Source organism: Vigna unguiculata, chromosome 1 (genome assembly GCF_037176805.1).
Source record: "Vigna unguiculata cultivar grain cowpea cultivar isolate G323 ecotype 2 chromosome 1, ASM3717680v1, whole genome shotgun sequence".
In the NCBI taxonomy this organism is placed as follows: Eukaryota; Viridiplantae; Streptophyta; class Magnoliopsida; order Fabales; family Fabaceae; genus Vigna; species Vigna unguiculata.
This window is the reverse complement of record NC_140792.1, coordinates 10928364-10941998: the sequence shown is the minus strand read 5'-3', so window position 1 is coordinate 10941998 and position 13635 is coordinate 10928364. Positions and strand designations below refer to the sequence as shown.

Here is a 13635-nt window from a genome sequence, read left to right as displayed (position 1 = left end):
CGGGCAAATGAGGAACATATATTAATTTCAAAAACAATATCTACCACTATTTGGAATTCCACCATTTCTCCTTAGTAAGGGAAATTTATACTTCCTAAATTAAGGGATTTACTAAATTTATTATTAAATAAAATGTATATATAGTAAAATGTCAAAATTAATTATTTATGAAACTTTACATAGTTAATTACTAGACACTAATAAGTTGGCCTTTTTCAATTTTGGAATTAATATGTTATTTGAAAATTGTATTTTAAATTAATTTTACTAATTGTCACAAGAAATTATCACATTTTAAAGCTGATGATTGGATCTGTCACACATGAGCTGGTCGAGACTTTATTTTATATATTCTTTTCTTGTGGAGAAAAAAGGTACTAGGTGTTCTTAAGAAAGAATGCCCAGTGAGAAAGAAAGTGTTATCCTATGTAATCTTTTGTTTGGAAGTTCCTTTGAAAAATAATACAGTTTTGGGGAATAATACACGTTTTCTCTTTTACTTTTTTACCTTCTCTTTGAAGCCTCCTAACAACTTCTCTCAAGGTGATTCTACATATACAAGTTGTTGGTGTATGTTACTCTGCATCTAAAACCTTCGAGCTTTGTAAGGGAGGGAAGCTTCTAGTACAGTGGGATATGAAGAGTTGAAGGTGAAGTTGAGAATTTTGTGTTCTGTGTATGTTGTGATTTATTTATTTGAATTATTCTTCAAAACGGGTAGATTGATATGTCTGTGCAGTTTTGTATTTTTGGACAGAAAAAAGTAGGTGGAAGCGGAGCAGAAAGGCCAAGAACAGATCTTGATATATTGTTAAAGAAAAAGAGCATGATGAATGTTCTAAGGTGTGGAGGGAAGACATGTATGAATGATGATGACGTGGAAAATAACTACAAGGGAAAAGAACAACCTTCGAGGAATGTGATCGAAGAAAACACATTGCAAAGCTCAGAAGAACGACGCAGTGATGAAGCTAAGGCACATGGTTGGTGGTTGTTGCCAAAGACAACATACGAAGCAATAAAAGAGAATAACCCTGAATCCGATTGGGCAGAAATAGACAGTCGCACTTTAAGGCAACAGAGCCCTAGGAGAAACACTGTGCTGCATATAGCATCTCTGTACGGGAATGATAAGTGTGTGAAGAAAATAGTTGAAATTGGTTCAAACCTGTTGAGAGCAAAAAATAGTAATGGTGATACACCACTGCATGTTGCTGCAAGAGCTGGCAACATCTCTACTCTTAAGATTATGTTGCCTGCACTTCTCCATGACTTAGATCCAAAGTCTGAAAAAGCAAAAGAGGCAATCTTTGTAACTAACAGCCAGAACAATACTTTCTTTCATGAGGCCTTACTGAATGGTCACAAAGATGTAATGAAGATTTTAGATATTTCACAAGACTTCAAGAAACTGGTCGAGGAAACTGCATTTTCTATTACAGACAATGAATACAAATCAGTGTTGCTCTTAGCATTTGAGAAAGGCTACGAGGATATTGTTGATGATGTATTGACCAGAATAATTCCAAGTAATGAAGGTACAAACTTCCTCCTATATCTTTGCTTGCTGTATTTTCCTTAGTTTCACAATCATTTCATCTGGGAATGAGGAACATATGTTAACCATAAGTCAAGATAACAACATCTACCACTATTATGAAATTATTCCATTTCTGCTAGCTTTTATTTTTGTCCTAATTTCGTCGAGTTTCACCTTCGTAAGTTAAAATTGATTATTTATGAGACTTTACAGAATAATGAATTGCTAGGTATTATTAACTTGGGCCTTTTCGATTTTTGGAACTAATATTTTATTGCAGAATTGTGTTTCCAATAAAGATTTCTCAAATTATATCCAACCAACCTTTTTATTCTTCTCTCTCCAATTAATACACAAATGTTTTGAAAACATCTCCAAAAATTGTATCAGGTGGGTTCCTTTTAAGTTGTAAAAATTTGAAATGTAAATAAGTTAAAAATTTCAATGTGAATTTATAGATATAATTTATTTAAATTTCTTTAAAAATTGTTTATAAATTGAAATTTTTACTTAGTTAAATAATTTCAGTTCTATATACTTTATAATTTTTTTTTAATTTTAAACCATTTAGATTAAAATAATATTTTTATCCATATATCTCATTGTGAGAAAACTAAAGGTCATAAATATGTTCTCATATCAATTATAGTTTGTCTGCATCTTACAGTTTTATATGATAATAATCATAATATGTTCCAATATATAACAAAATTATATAACATGTCTATTAAAAGAAAATTCATCTAAACTTATATTTATTTTCCTGTCTATATATTATTTTTAAAATATCTTATTGACTTGATATATTTGCATTACAGAGAAATATTCATCCCTGGTAAAAGACAACGCAGAACCAATAATGAACGATGGAGAATTCTCCTATGGCGGTCCCGTTGGTAAGAACACTATGGAAATAATAACTGTGGAAACGGTAGTTCAAATTTGTCCACCCCTTGTAAGGGTACATGCAGTTACAAACAATTTTTTAATTCGTTCCTTTTAAAAACTTAATTTAAAAATCTGATATATATTTTATATATTTTATGGATTGAATATCTATTCTTGAAATTTAGTCAAGTCGGCTTTGGTCAAAATTTGGCCTAGTCGGTCCTAGACCAAATTTGGCTGTATTCGGCCGAGTCGACCCCGACTCAAATTTGACCGCATTGGGCTCAATCGGCCACAGACCAAAATTTGGTTGTATTCAGCCTAGTCGGCTTAACCCAAATTTGGTCAAATTTTGTCGAGTTAGCCTCGGCAAAAATTTGGCTAAGTCAACCCTTGTCCAAATCTTGGAGTAATCAGCCAAGTCGGCCTTGAACAAAATTCGATTGAATTCAATCGAGTTAGCCCTTGACAGAAATTTGGTCGTATTAGGCTAAGTCGGCCCCAACCAAAATTTAATGGAATTCAGTCAAGTCGATCCTAACCCAAATTTTGCCGAGTCGGCCCTGAGCTAAAGGTTGTTGTATTCAACAATTTTGTCCCAAACTGAAATTCAGTCATATGCAATCAAATTTCTCCAAGTTGGGCTTGATCGAAATTTGGACATATTTGGCTGAGACGGTCTCAGCCAATTCAGCCAAATTTTATTAAGTCGGCATCAACCAAAATTCGGCCAAGTCAACCACGACTGAAAGTTAGCCGAGTCGGTCCCCTTGCTAAAATTCGACCGAGTTGGTCACGACTAAAATTCTATCAAATTCGATCATGTCAACCTTAAGGTCACACATTTTAGAAAATTCAATTTAAATTTATGTTATAAAAAGTGGATTCTAGATTTTGAACTTGATCCAAATATTTGGATCTGGATTTAAATCTTGATTGAAATATTTGGATATGGATTTTAAAAAAATCCAAACTAGTTTTACTGAAAAAATGGATTTTGATCGAAAAGTTGATCCAATTATTTGGATCTCAAAAGAATGTGGATTGAATCATTAAAAATTCAATTGATGATCACCCCTAGTTTAATGGAAGGGTTTGACAGAAGGATAATTAGATCGTCTACTAGAAACAATCTAGTAATAGTGTGGTAGAATCAGGTGCAAGCTTTTATTACGAGCATATGTCTTAACAACTTTTTATTAGGGTTTTTAGATTTTATATATAAATACTCTTACAAGCTAAGATTTGTACATTATAATTGTGTTAGACTCTGTGATAGAAACTTCCAAGATCAAAAAGTGCTTTCTTTTTAATCTTCTTTTGTATGGTATCTTTCATTTTTATTGTTACGGAACCTAGCAATTGGCTTCATATGTGGGAACAAGAAAAGATAGTCAAGAAATCGAAGAAATAACTGCCAAGTTTAAGATTTACAAGTTTTTTTAGGACAACGACTTCAGATTGTGGAGGATCAAGATAAAACTCATCCTGATACAACAAGGTTGTGCCAAGGCTCTAAAGGAAGATGCAAACATGCCAACATCTCTATCTCAAACAAAGAAGACTGGAATGATCAACAGTGCCATAATTTTGTGTCTTAGTGATAAGGCACTAAGAAAAGTCACTAAGGAGAAGACTGTAACTTCGACGTGGGTGAAACTTGAGTCATTTTCACACTGACTGATTTTGAAGCAACAACTACATTCATCAGGATGATAGAGACAAGAACAATGGTGGAACAACTAAAAAATTCAATAATATTAAACGAAAAGAGAACCTTGAGGTATAATTGGAGGATGATGATAAGGCTTTACTTCTTCTTAATGTCTTACCTAAGATGTACGAACACTTCAAAGATACTTTCTTGTTTAGGAAGAAGTGTGCCATTACTTTTGAAGGAAATGACAACCTTATAAGGACTAAGGAGCTTCAAAAAGTTTCAAAATTCTAAGAAAGAGGATAATGAGTTCAGTTTGAATGTGTCTAAGTTTAAGGGGAAGAGAGAAAATGAGTTTAAGGGAGATAACGAAGCAATACTTATCAAATGATCCAACAAAAGTATAGTGTTAAAACTACTATGAGAAAGGTCACTTCAAGATGAGTTGTCACACACAAAAAAAAGGAAAGGCGAGAAATCTCATTTCAAAAAGCAAATTGTTGATGTTGTTGTTGCTTCTAATAGCTACGAGTCTATTGGGGTTTAATGGCATATGTGTCTGATGCATAGAGAAGTTGGGTCATGGACTGAAGATGCACTTATCTCATTATCCATCGAACGAGTTCTTTAAGACCTTAGAAGTAAGAAGGTGAACTGGTCCTTCTGGAAACAGTAGAGCTTGTAAAGTCAAAAGCCCGAGGTATATCAACTTAAAGATTGTTTGATAATCAAGATATGTTACTGCAAGAAGTGAAGTTTGTTATGAAGATCGAGAGGAATCTTTTGTCAACCAGTATGCTTGATCAAATTCATTTAACACAACCAAGATTCTAAGTGAAGCGTCTACAATTGCTAACAGGGAGAAAAAACATATGTACATCTTAGACGATTCAATAGTGGTCACACTTGCCTTTGTTGCTAGTCAAACAATGCAAGACAAAGTAATGTTATAGTGAGGCTGGGACTCATTCGTGAGAATGGTTTGGTGGAGTTGGAGAAACAAAACCTATTGGGAGGTGATAAGATGGAGTGACTACAAAAGTCTCATAAACTAAAGTTTAAAACTAGCAAACATATGGGCAGTAGACCCTTTGAGTATGGTCATACAGACATATGGGGTCCAATGTGAGCTCAAACTCATAGTGAATGGTCTCATTTCCTTATCATCATGGACAATTACCCAAGAAGGGTGTGGATTTATATCTTGAAAGGTAAGAATGAGACATTTCAAAGGTTTAAGGAGTAACACACCATGGTGAGTAACTAGTAAGGGACCAAATTGAAAATGGTGAGGACAAATAATGGGTTTTAGTGGAGCTTAATGACTTTTGCAAGGTAAAAGGAATAAAGAGGCACAAGGCAGTTGCAGATACACCACACCAAAATGGTTGGTTGAGAGGATGAACTCAAACATTTTGGAGAAGGTTAGATGTATGCTTCTGCAAACTAGATTGCCTAAGTCTTTATGGGGGGAAATTAAAAGTATTGTTGTCTACTTGACAAATAGGATTCCATTATTGTTGCAATGTGGCTCTAGAATGGTGATTGAATAGAGTTCGTAGACATTTTAAAATTGTTTTATGCGACATATTATTGTAAATGAAAATAATAAAGAGAGTAAGGCAAAGAAGAATGCACGCAAAGATTTATATAGGTTCACCTCCACCTAAGGTTACATCAAGTCTACTAAGCCATCTATTTAGAAAAATCACTAATTAACACCTTTGACTAGCTCAAGTATCAAGCTCTCAAGGTTTCAACAAGTATCAAGCTCTTCAGGTATCAAAAGTTTAACCCTCTCATGGAAATACGAGTATAAACCTCTCTAGCTTACAACAAGTTTAACCTCTCTGGGTACCCTTTCTCAATCTCCCCCTTACATAGAGAAATCATAATTACAATTATCAAAATAATCTCTCACGCAGGCGAGTACAATGGTTTACACACAACCCAATATCACTTTGTACAAAAATGAATATTTAAGCTCACAGAGTTTGATATGATAAAATTTCAACACTTCTCTTTTCTTTTCAAGAATTTGATATGACACTATTTCAACACTTCTATATTTCTCTCTTCATTCTCATTCTTCTTATTTATCTAGGTCGTTGTAATTATAGCTATGTTATGCCATTTGGTTGTTGATGCGTATTGAGTTCAACATGTTCTTCATATCTTCTACTTTCTTCATTTGGAAGTTCTTGATATTTCATTCAAAGTATATTGCTTCCTGTGAATTATTTCTTCCTTCACTTTTAGCCAATAAAATATTTTAATTTCAAATATCATACATTGTGGCTTCGATCTTTGGGGATTTTCTTGTAGTCTTTGATCTGTAGAGTATTTCTCTTTTTCGTGATTAGTTGATAAATATATGACAACATTTGTGATCTTCAATTTGGGAATTTTTTTTCTTCTATATCTCGATTAATCATCTTTGATATTCTTCAAATTAAATCTTCAATCAAATCTTCAATTAGAATATCTTCTCATAATGTTGAGACTTGGTGTGCAATTACTTGATGATCAATTTCAAAGTTTGTATTTCTTTGATCAATTTAGGCTTAATCTTTGTATCACCTTGTGATTTGACATTTCTCTTTCACTCCATATGAACTTGATTCATCTAATGCTTTTTATCGTTTAACTCGTCTAGTCATTCTTTCTTTGGAGTATTCTAATGAAAGCACTCGTTTAAAAAGGATATTCAACATTCAACTTATTAAGTTGACTTTGACTTGTTTAACGCTGATACTCATATGGTCTTTTTTTGTGCTTGCGTCGTCTAACCTTTTGATTTTATTTATCTAGCACTTATAAGAGTTTAATGCCTTGTTTCATCACATTTACTCATCACAATTGACTTAAACATAATTTGCACTGTTGAATGCATCTAATGACCTTTGTTGTCTAACAACTTGTGACTCCTAGCACTTCTAACTTGAACTCATCTAAGCTTCACTTTCTTATGTGTTTGCTTTGGGTTTCAAGTTTCGTCTTTCTCTATATATTAATCAGAAATCAAGATATGACCATTATTTACACCTATAATACTATAGTTTTAAATAGTTATTTGCAATTGTCCTACAACTGACTATTGATTGGATTTTGAAAATCTAATCTAGATCTATTTCAAATCCAATAAATAGATTCAATCTATAATTCAAATCCTTTTTAACTAGATCAACTTTATTTGGATTTTTTTCAATCCAATTTAAATATGATCAAATCTCGATTGAATCTACTACCTCAATTAGATTAAATTTGATGTTGGATTGACCTAATAGACGAAATATGGGATCAAGCCTACTCATCTTGACATAGTTCTGATCTAATGTAGGCTCAATGTATCAATCAAATAGAAGTCCAACATAACTTGGCCCTACTTGGCCCAATCCATCTTAATCCTAGTTGAGTCTAACTAGACTTGCACCTGGTTAGACTTGGGTCGATCTAGGCCTTACTTAACCATATCTAGATTAGACTTGACTTTATCTAGGCCCAGGATGACTCAACTTAAGCTAGACCCAATCCAACTCAAACTGACTTGGCTCAACATGGCCCAACCTAATTTCGCTCTATATTGCTTAAGCTGACTAGCCTCAACTTGGGTAAGCCTGACTCGCCTCGACCTATGGGAAATCTTAGAATTTTAAAATTCAAAAAAATATTTGATGTATATCTAATCCAAATCTAATTAAATGGATTGAGCTTAAAATCCAAAAATATAGATTTGAATTTAAGATAAATCCCTTTAAATAAACTAAAAGTAATATAAATTTGGATAATTATTATTAAATTTCTAAATTTGATTTTTTTTTTGTTCAGCTTTAAACTGAAATTAAAGTTATTGCTATTGTAAAGTTTCCCTAATTAGAGACACTCCAATTGATGCATTCTCAGTGAAGATGGACATAACTACAACATCGTTTCTCCCTCTTTGATAATAATATTTTATCCTTTTGCTTTTGATAGATTTTTTTATATAGTTGCTTTCATTATTTTGACAAAACATATTTTTAACATAATTTTGGATTTGTCTCGTAAGAATCGTACAAAGATAATTTTGTTTGGTCTTTGAGTCTTGGGATAAATAATATATGGTCATTGATATGTAAAAATCAAAGCAATCAAAGCGTCATCAAATCTAAGATGTTACATATGACAAGTTTTTTTTTGTTATAATATTTACTTGAAGTTATGTATAGCTGAAGGGCGCATGGCAAATATGGATATGGAAATGGACAAACCAAGTATAATCATGCGGACGTTCTCGAAAAATCAAGGAGTCCGATCACCGGCCATTGTGGCAATCTTAAAGGAGAATAAAGGTATTTTTTGTTGTATAACTAAATTTTCTCTTATCCATAATAGAACAAAAACAATTGAAGATACGAATCATTATTTCTCCACTTTCTTTATGTGTAGATGGAATAATCAAATATTAAAAAATGTTAAATTGAAATGGAAGATCTTGAATTATTTAATAATTTTTAATTAGGTTTTCAATTAAACAACCTGACTTGTAATTGTTTATTATTTGACATTTTGTTTAAATGTTGTTATTATATACATGTACTTTTGATTCAGAATAAAAACATTTCATAGCTTAATTGAAAATTATTTTAATTTTAAAATTAAAGGATTAAATTCTTTTATTTTCAAAATTTGGTACTTACGTCAAGTTGACAAATTTATTTATGATAAAGAAAATCTTGAGTATAGAATTCATATGAAAGAAAAGAAAAACATTTTGTATGTTATGTTATTCTTTTTTTCTCTTTCGAATATTCAACTTTTTTCAAAATGTAAGGGATTTTCTTTAGGAAACTATTAAATATGATCTACTTATAACAAGATATATTGTAATTGGTTAACTTGTTTTTCCAACCATTTTTATTTATTGGACATATTTTTCCAATATCTCTTTCTTTCTCCAAAATAATTCATACATTTAGTATTTTTTAGCAATATTCGACTCATGATTGGGTATTCCTAACACATGACAGGTATTCTAGAGAAAATAGTAAACAAAAAGAGAGAATGGATTCATGTTAAAGATCAAAAAGGAAGAAATGCTCTTCACTATGCAGCTTCCATGGGTTACCTAAATGGTGTTGAGTGCTTGCTTCAAAATTGTGATACTTGCAATATGGAAAGAGATAAAAATGGCTTTTATCCTCTTCATATGGCTTCTGCATGTGGACATATTGAAGTGGTAAAGAAATTGCTTCAAAACTTTCCAAATCCCATAGAAATAATTGATAAGAAAGGTCGAAATATTGTTCACATTGCAGCTATAATGGGACAATTTGATGTGGTAAGGTACATCTTGCAAGATGCAAATGATGGAGTTAAAGATATGATAAATAGCAAGGATTACGATGGAAACACTCCTTTGCATTTGGCTGCGTCACACTGCCATCCAAAAATTGTACAAGCCTTGACATGGGACACAAGAGTTAATCTCAATTTGCTTAACAACAACAACCAATCAGCGCTTGATGCTTTTGAACAAGTTAAACAACAAAATAATCCACCCATTGCACAGGTAAGTATATGTAGAGTATTGTGTTTAATAAAAAAGTTAAAGATTTAAGTATGTTTTTTTAGTTAATAGATATTTTTATGTGACTATATCTTCAACTGGGTTCTAAGTTGATCAAAATTCATCTTTGAGGATTTTTTTAGGGAAGGTTTTTGTTTTAATTTCTCATTTGCCCTCACTTTTTTTTTCTAAATATGTGGTAAATTTCAAGCACATTAATTGTCTAATTGTTTGGAAAATTAAGTAGATTCATCAGTACTCCCTTACACACTTAAACTACCTATGTTTTTTCTATTGTTGTGTTGTTGAATTTGTAACACAAACTTATATTTGCAGCGGCTAACATGGTGTCAACTAAAATCTGCTGGTATACAAAATGGTGAAAGAGGGTCACACTCCATTTACGTCCCTTCTTCTCCTTACAAACCAAAATCCAAAGATGCGGAATTTTATAAAGACAGAATCAACACCCTTATGTTGGTCTCAACTCTTATAACTACAGTAGCATTTGCCGGAGGTTTTACTTTGCCTGGTGGAACTAATAGTTCTTCTCCAGGACAAGGCATGGCTCTTATGCTAATTCACGTGTGGTTTAAACCATATATTTTATGCACCACAATATCCATGTATGGTGGCATTAGTGTTACTATTATACTCATTTGGGCTCAATTGGGAGATGTAACTTTGGCTCTTTTTGCCCTTAAAGTGGCAAGACCCCTTTTAGGAGTCACTCTTGCAACCCTATCAATTGCATTCTTGGCTGGTGTCCACCTTGTTATAAGCGATCTCAGTTGGTTGGCCACTACTGTTCTGATTTTGTGTGTGATCTTCATTCTCCTACTTTTGTTACTGTACACTCTTCTCTGGTTTCCCTCAGAATCAAGCAACCTAATAATGCGATACATTTCTTTCTATCCTTTCCAGTTTCTCACATGGTTACTTGAAAAAGACTCAATTGAAGGTACGTAATTTTTTATACACTACTGAAGTCTCTGCAACTTTGTGGTTTTCTTTTCATCTTTATCCTCTTTAAGATGGAAATTGAACCTCATTTTCCTGTCATCTTTTGGAGTTGTGCATCTTATATATGCTATTCCTCGTCATTGTCATGTACAAAATCATTTGGCTTTTAAGCTCTAAAATCCTTTATTAAAGTTTTATAAAACTATAAGAAAACCTTGAATTACCAAAAGAATTTTCTCGATAAACACTAATTCATTATTTATGTATGCAATGTCGTCGGATAATTACCGATAGATTGTATACGGAAGAGAAAGTGCACCTTACCAACAAGATAATCCATTAGTTAAGTATATTTGTTTAGAATATAAAATATATATATCTATCAAATATGTCGGTAGGTTTGATACTTTGGAGAGTGAAAAAATGTATAGCACAAAAAATATCCATAAGAAAATAACAATCACAAATGATTTAAAACCTTTAAAAAATTTTGAACTTACTATCACATGTGTTGTCCTTTACCACCAATTTTTTTCTTCCATTAAATAAGTTTCAATATAAAAAAATCAGAGTGTTGAATTATCTAATAAAGTATGTGATGTTTTTATTTTAGTTGCCTTTTCGTCAAACTTGATATGTTACCAATCTAAGTTCCAACCATAGTTGAGCTCTGTTTGGTGCATGTTTGGAAGAGAAAATTAATATCAACCTCAATTTATAACCTCATTTCATGATTCAATTGAAAATATCTTCACTGTTCCTTAATTTTTGTTATGGTAGAGGGAAAATGGTTAGGAATCTTTTCCCTTTATTCCATGAATCAAAAATAATATGCATAAAATGAAACCTTTTATCAGGGTTTAATCAAGGTGAGAAGTTGGTGAAACAATATTTGTGAGGGGTAGTTCAATGACTTCAATTGAGAATTCTTTTAATTATCTTTTCAATCCTTCTTCTTTTGTAAATAGTTGATATTGAGGATTCTTCCTTTTCATTTTTTTGTAATATAAAAAAAATAGAGTTGAAGTTAATTAAATTTTTTTATGGTTCTTGGTAGATATATTTTACTATCTCTTAGTTAAACCAGAAAGCAAGTGAAAGAGAACTAAACCTTGCATTTTTATGAATAACCAAGAAATTTGATGCGACAACTTGCCAGAAAAAATTTTCTTCTAACTATTAGTGCATTTATTTTCATTTCAGTGATAAATCACAAGATTATTGAGTAAATCTAACAGGGGTTGCCAATTTTTTAAGAAAAGCACTCTAAACATCAAGACCTTAACCAAGTGGGTTCACAAAATGGTAATAGGAGAACCATTGGCAAAACCTACAAGATTTATTGGTCTAAAATAAGCATATCCACAAAATTATTATTCAAACTCTTTTATCTTGATTAGAGGATAGATTAGGAGATTGTAATGAAACAACGAAAAACTAAGTAATTAGTGAGAATCCAATAAATATGAAAACCCTGACCTGCCTATGTGACTTGCCAAAATGTAATAGGAGAAACATCACAAGAACCTAAAGGATCTATACGTTTAAATGAAACAAACCCTAAGTTTGAGGATTTCAAACTTAGAATGACTGATGGGCTAGTACCGCTCGATGAGATAAACCAAATTAAATTTATATTTCATTATGTAGTGTGACTTCTTTTCAGTAAAGTACTTTTTTCATCCTATAGTTAAAATTAAATGCACATTTGTTTTTGTTGTTGAACTTAAATCCAATTCAATTACATGACTTTGATGTTGATCTTGAAGAATTGGAAGAACATAAACATGAAGAAAAGAAAGAAGAGATTGATGAGAATGATGATGATGATGGTGATGATGATGACGATGATGATGATGATGATGTGGAAGACGAGCAGGATGATGATGAGGATGAGGATGACAAGGATAATGATGATGACAAGGATTAACATTTTTGGATGAAAACAGGGACCAAAAGAGTAATTAAACCAACAAAAAGCACTTCCAGTACCATGCAAATTGGAAAGCATGTCAATTGAAAAGTTAAAGGAAACTATTTAAAACATTATATCCTTCTTATTAGATTTCGGTATGCTATTTACTTATACAAATATAATGTACACCAATAAGTGATTTTGTTATGATGTAAGAAATTGAATTTTAAGGTAAAATAAAAGGGGGAAGTAATTGTTTGCATTTGTAATTGGGTTTAATAAGTTTTTGTGGATAAATGAAATGCAACGAAACATATGCTACTTGTGCAATTGTTGTATAATGTAGGAGTATAGGCTTCGACAATGAAACACAATAATATATTTTACCTAAACTATTTTATTTTGTTAAATTTTTGGAGAATAAAAATTTGAACTCATCACACACCCACACTTATTCTTTTGTACTCTTGGGCAAAATTGAACAATTTCAAAACTTTATTATGGTATTTTATTACATATCTTCACTAGATGAAAGGAATTTATACAAATGGAAACAAATCAATCTTCTAGAAATCAAGTTGTCATGCACATACAAACGGAAAGATTCTTTTTTTCCACATATGAATTAATCTTTTGAGTTTACAAGATAATCAAATATGAAAGAGAAACACTCAAGTTAAATGTATATTTTCTCACCAAAATTTGCTCAAGTGTCTGGGCTTGTGTTTCCACTCAAAATATCCATGCAAGTAAACACTCTCAATGCTTAACAAGACTCTAATATTTACAGCTTTCAAAAAATATGCATTCAAAGATCATGAGGACTTTTCACAGGTTATAATGGGGCCAAGGCAAAGGTAGGAAAATTTTTTAGGATTTTTGTGTTTTTGAAATAGTAAGGTAGAAAGAATAATGGAGCATAGTTTCAAAAACAAATCCCTTTTGTTTTTTTTTCTCTTTTATCCTTTGTTGCTCTTTTTCAAATAGCAATCATTTCTCATTTCAACACTATGTCATCAACATTTTTCCTTTTGCCATTTTTATAATTTTGTGGGTGAAATACTCACCCCCACACTTTATTTCTCAACCAATCATAACATAATCCACTAGCTCCTTCTTTCTTC

The 13635-nt window shown here is 31.9% G+C and overlaps 1 protein-coding gene across 3 annotated transcripts; it reads left to right on the top strand.

Moving 5' to 3' along the window:
* The first annotated feature begins 418 nt into the window (after positions 1-418).
* LOC114180636 (protein ACCELERATED CELL DEATH 6-like) lies at positions 419-12780 on the top strand. 3 transcript variants are annotated; one of them, XM_085670031.1, is made up of 8 exons: positions 444-650; positions 740-1538; positions 2359-2436; positions 8294-8416; positions 9095-9636; positions 9970-10451; positions 10558-10594; positions 12366-12780. In XM_085670031.1, exons 2-8 carry the CDS (start codon positions 827-829, stop codon positions 12537-12539), a joined length of 2148 nt encoding a protein of 715 aa, XP_085526157.1. In that variant the 5' UTR covers positions 444-650; positions 740-826; the 3' UTR covers positions 12540-12780. The 3 variants fall into 3 exon arrangements, with proteins under 3 accessions (XP_027922745.1, XP_085526157.1, XP_027922739.1); XM_028066944.2 differs by having other exon boundaries at positions 419-650; positions 758-1538; positions 9970-10594; XM_028066938.2 differs by having other exon boundaries at positions 454-650; positions 9970-10594.
* Positions 12781-13635: the final 855 nt, after the last annotated feature.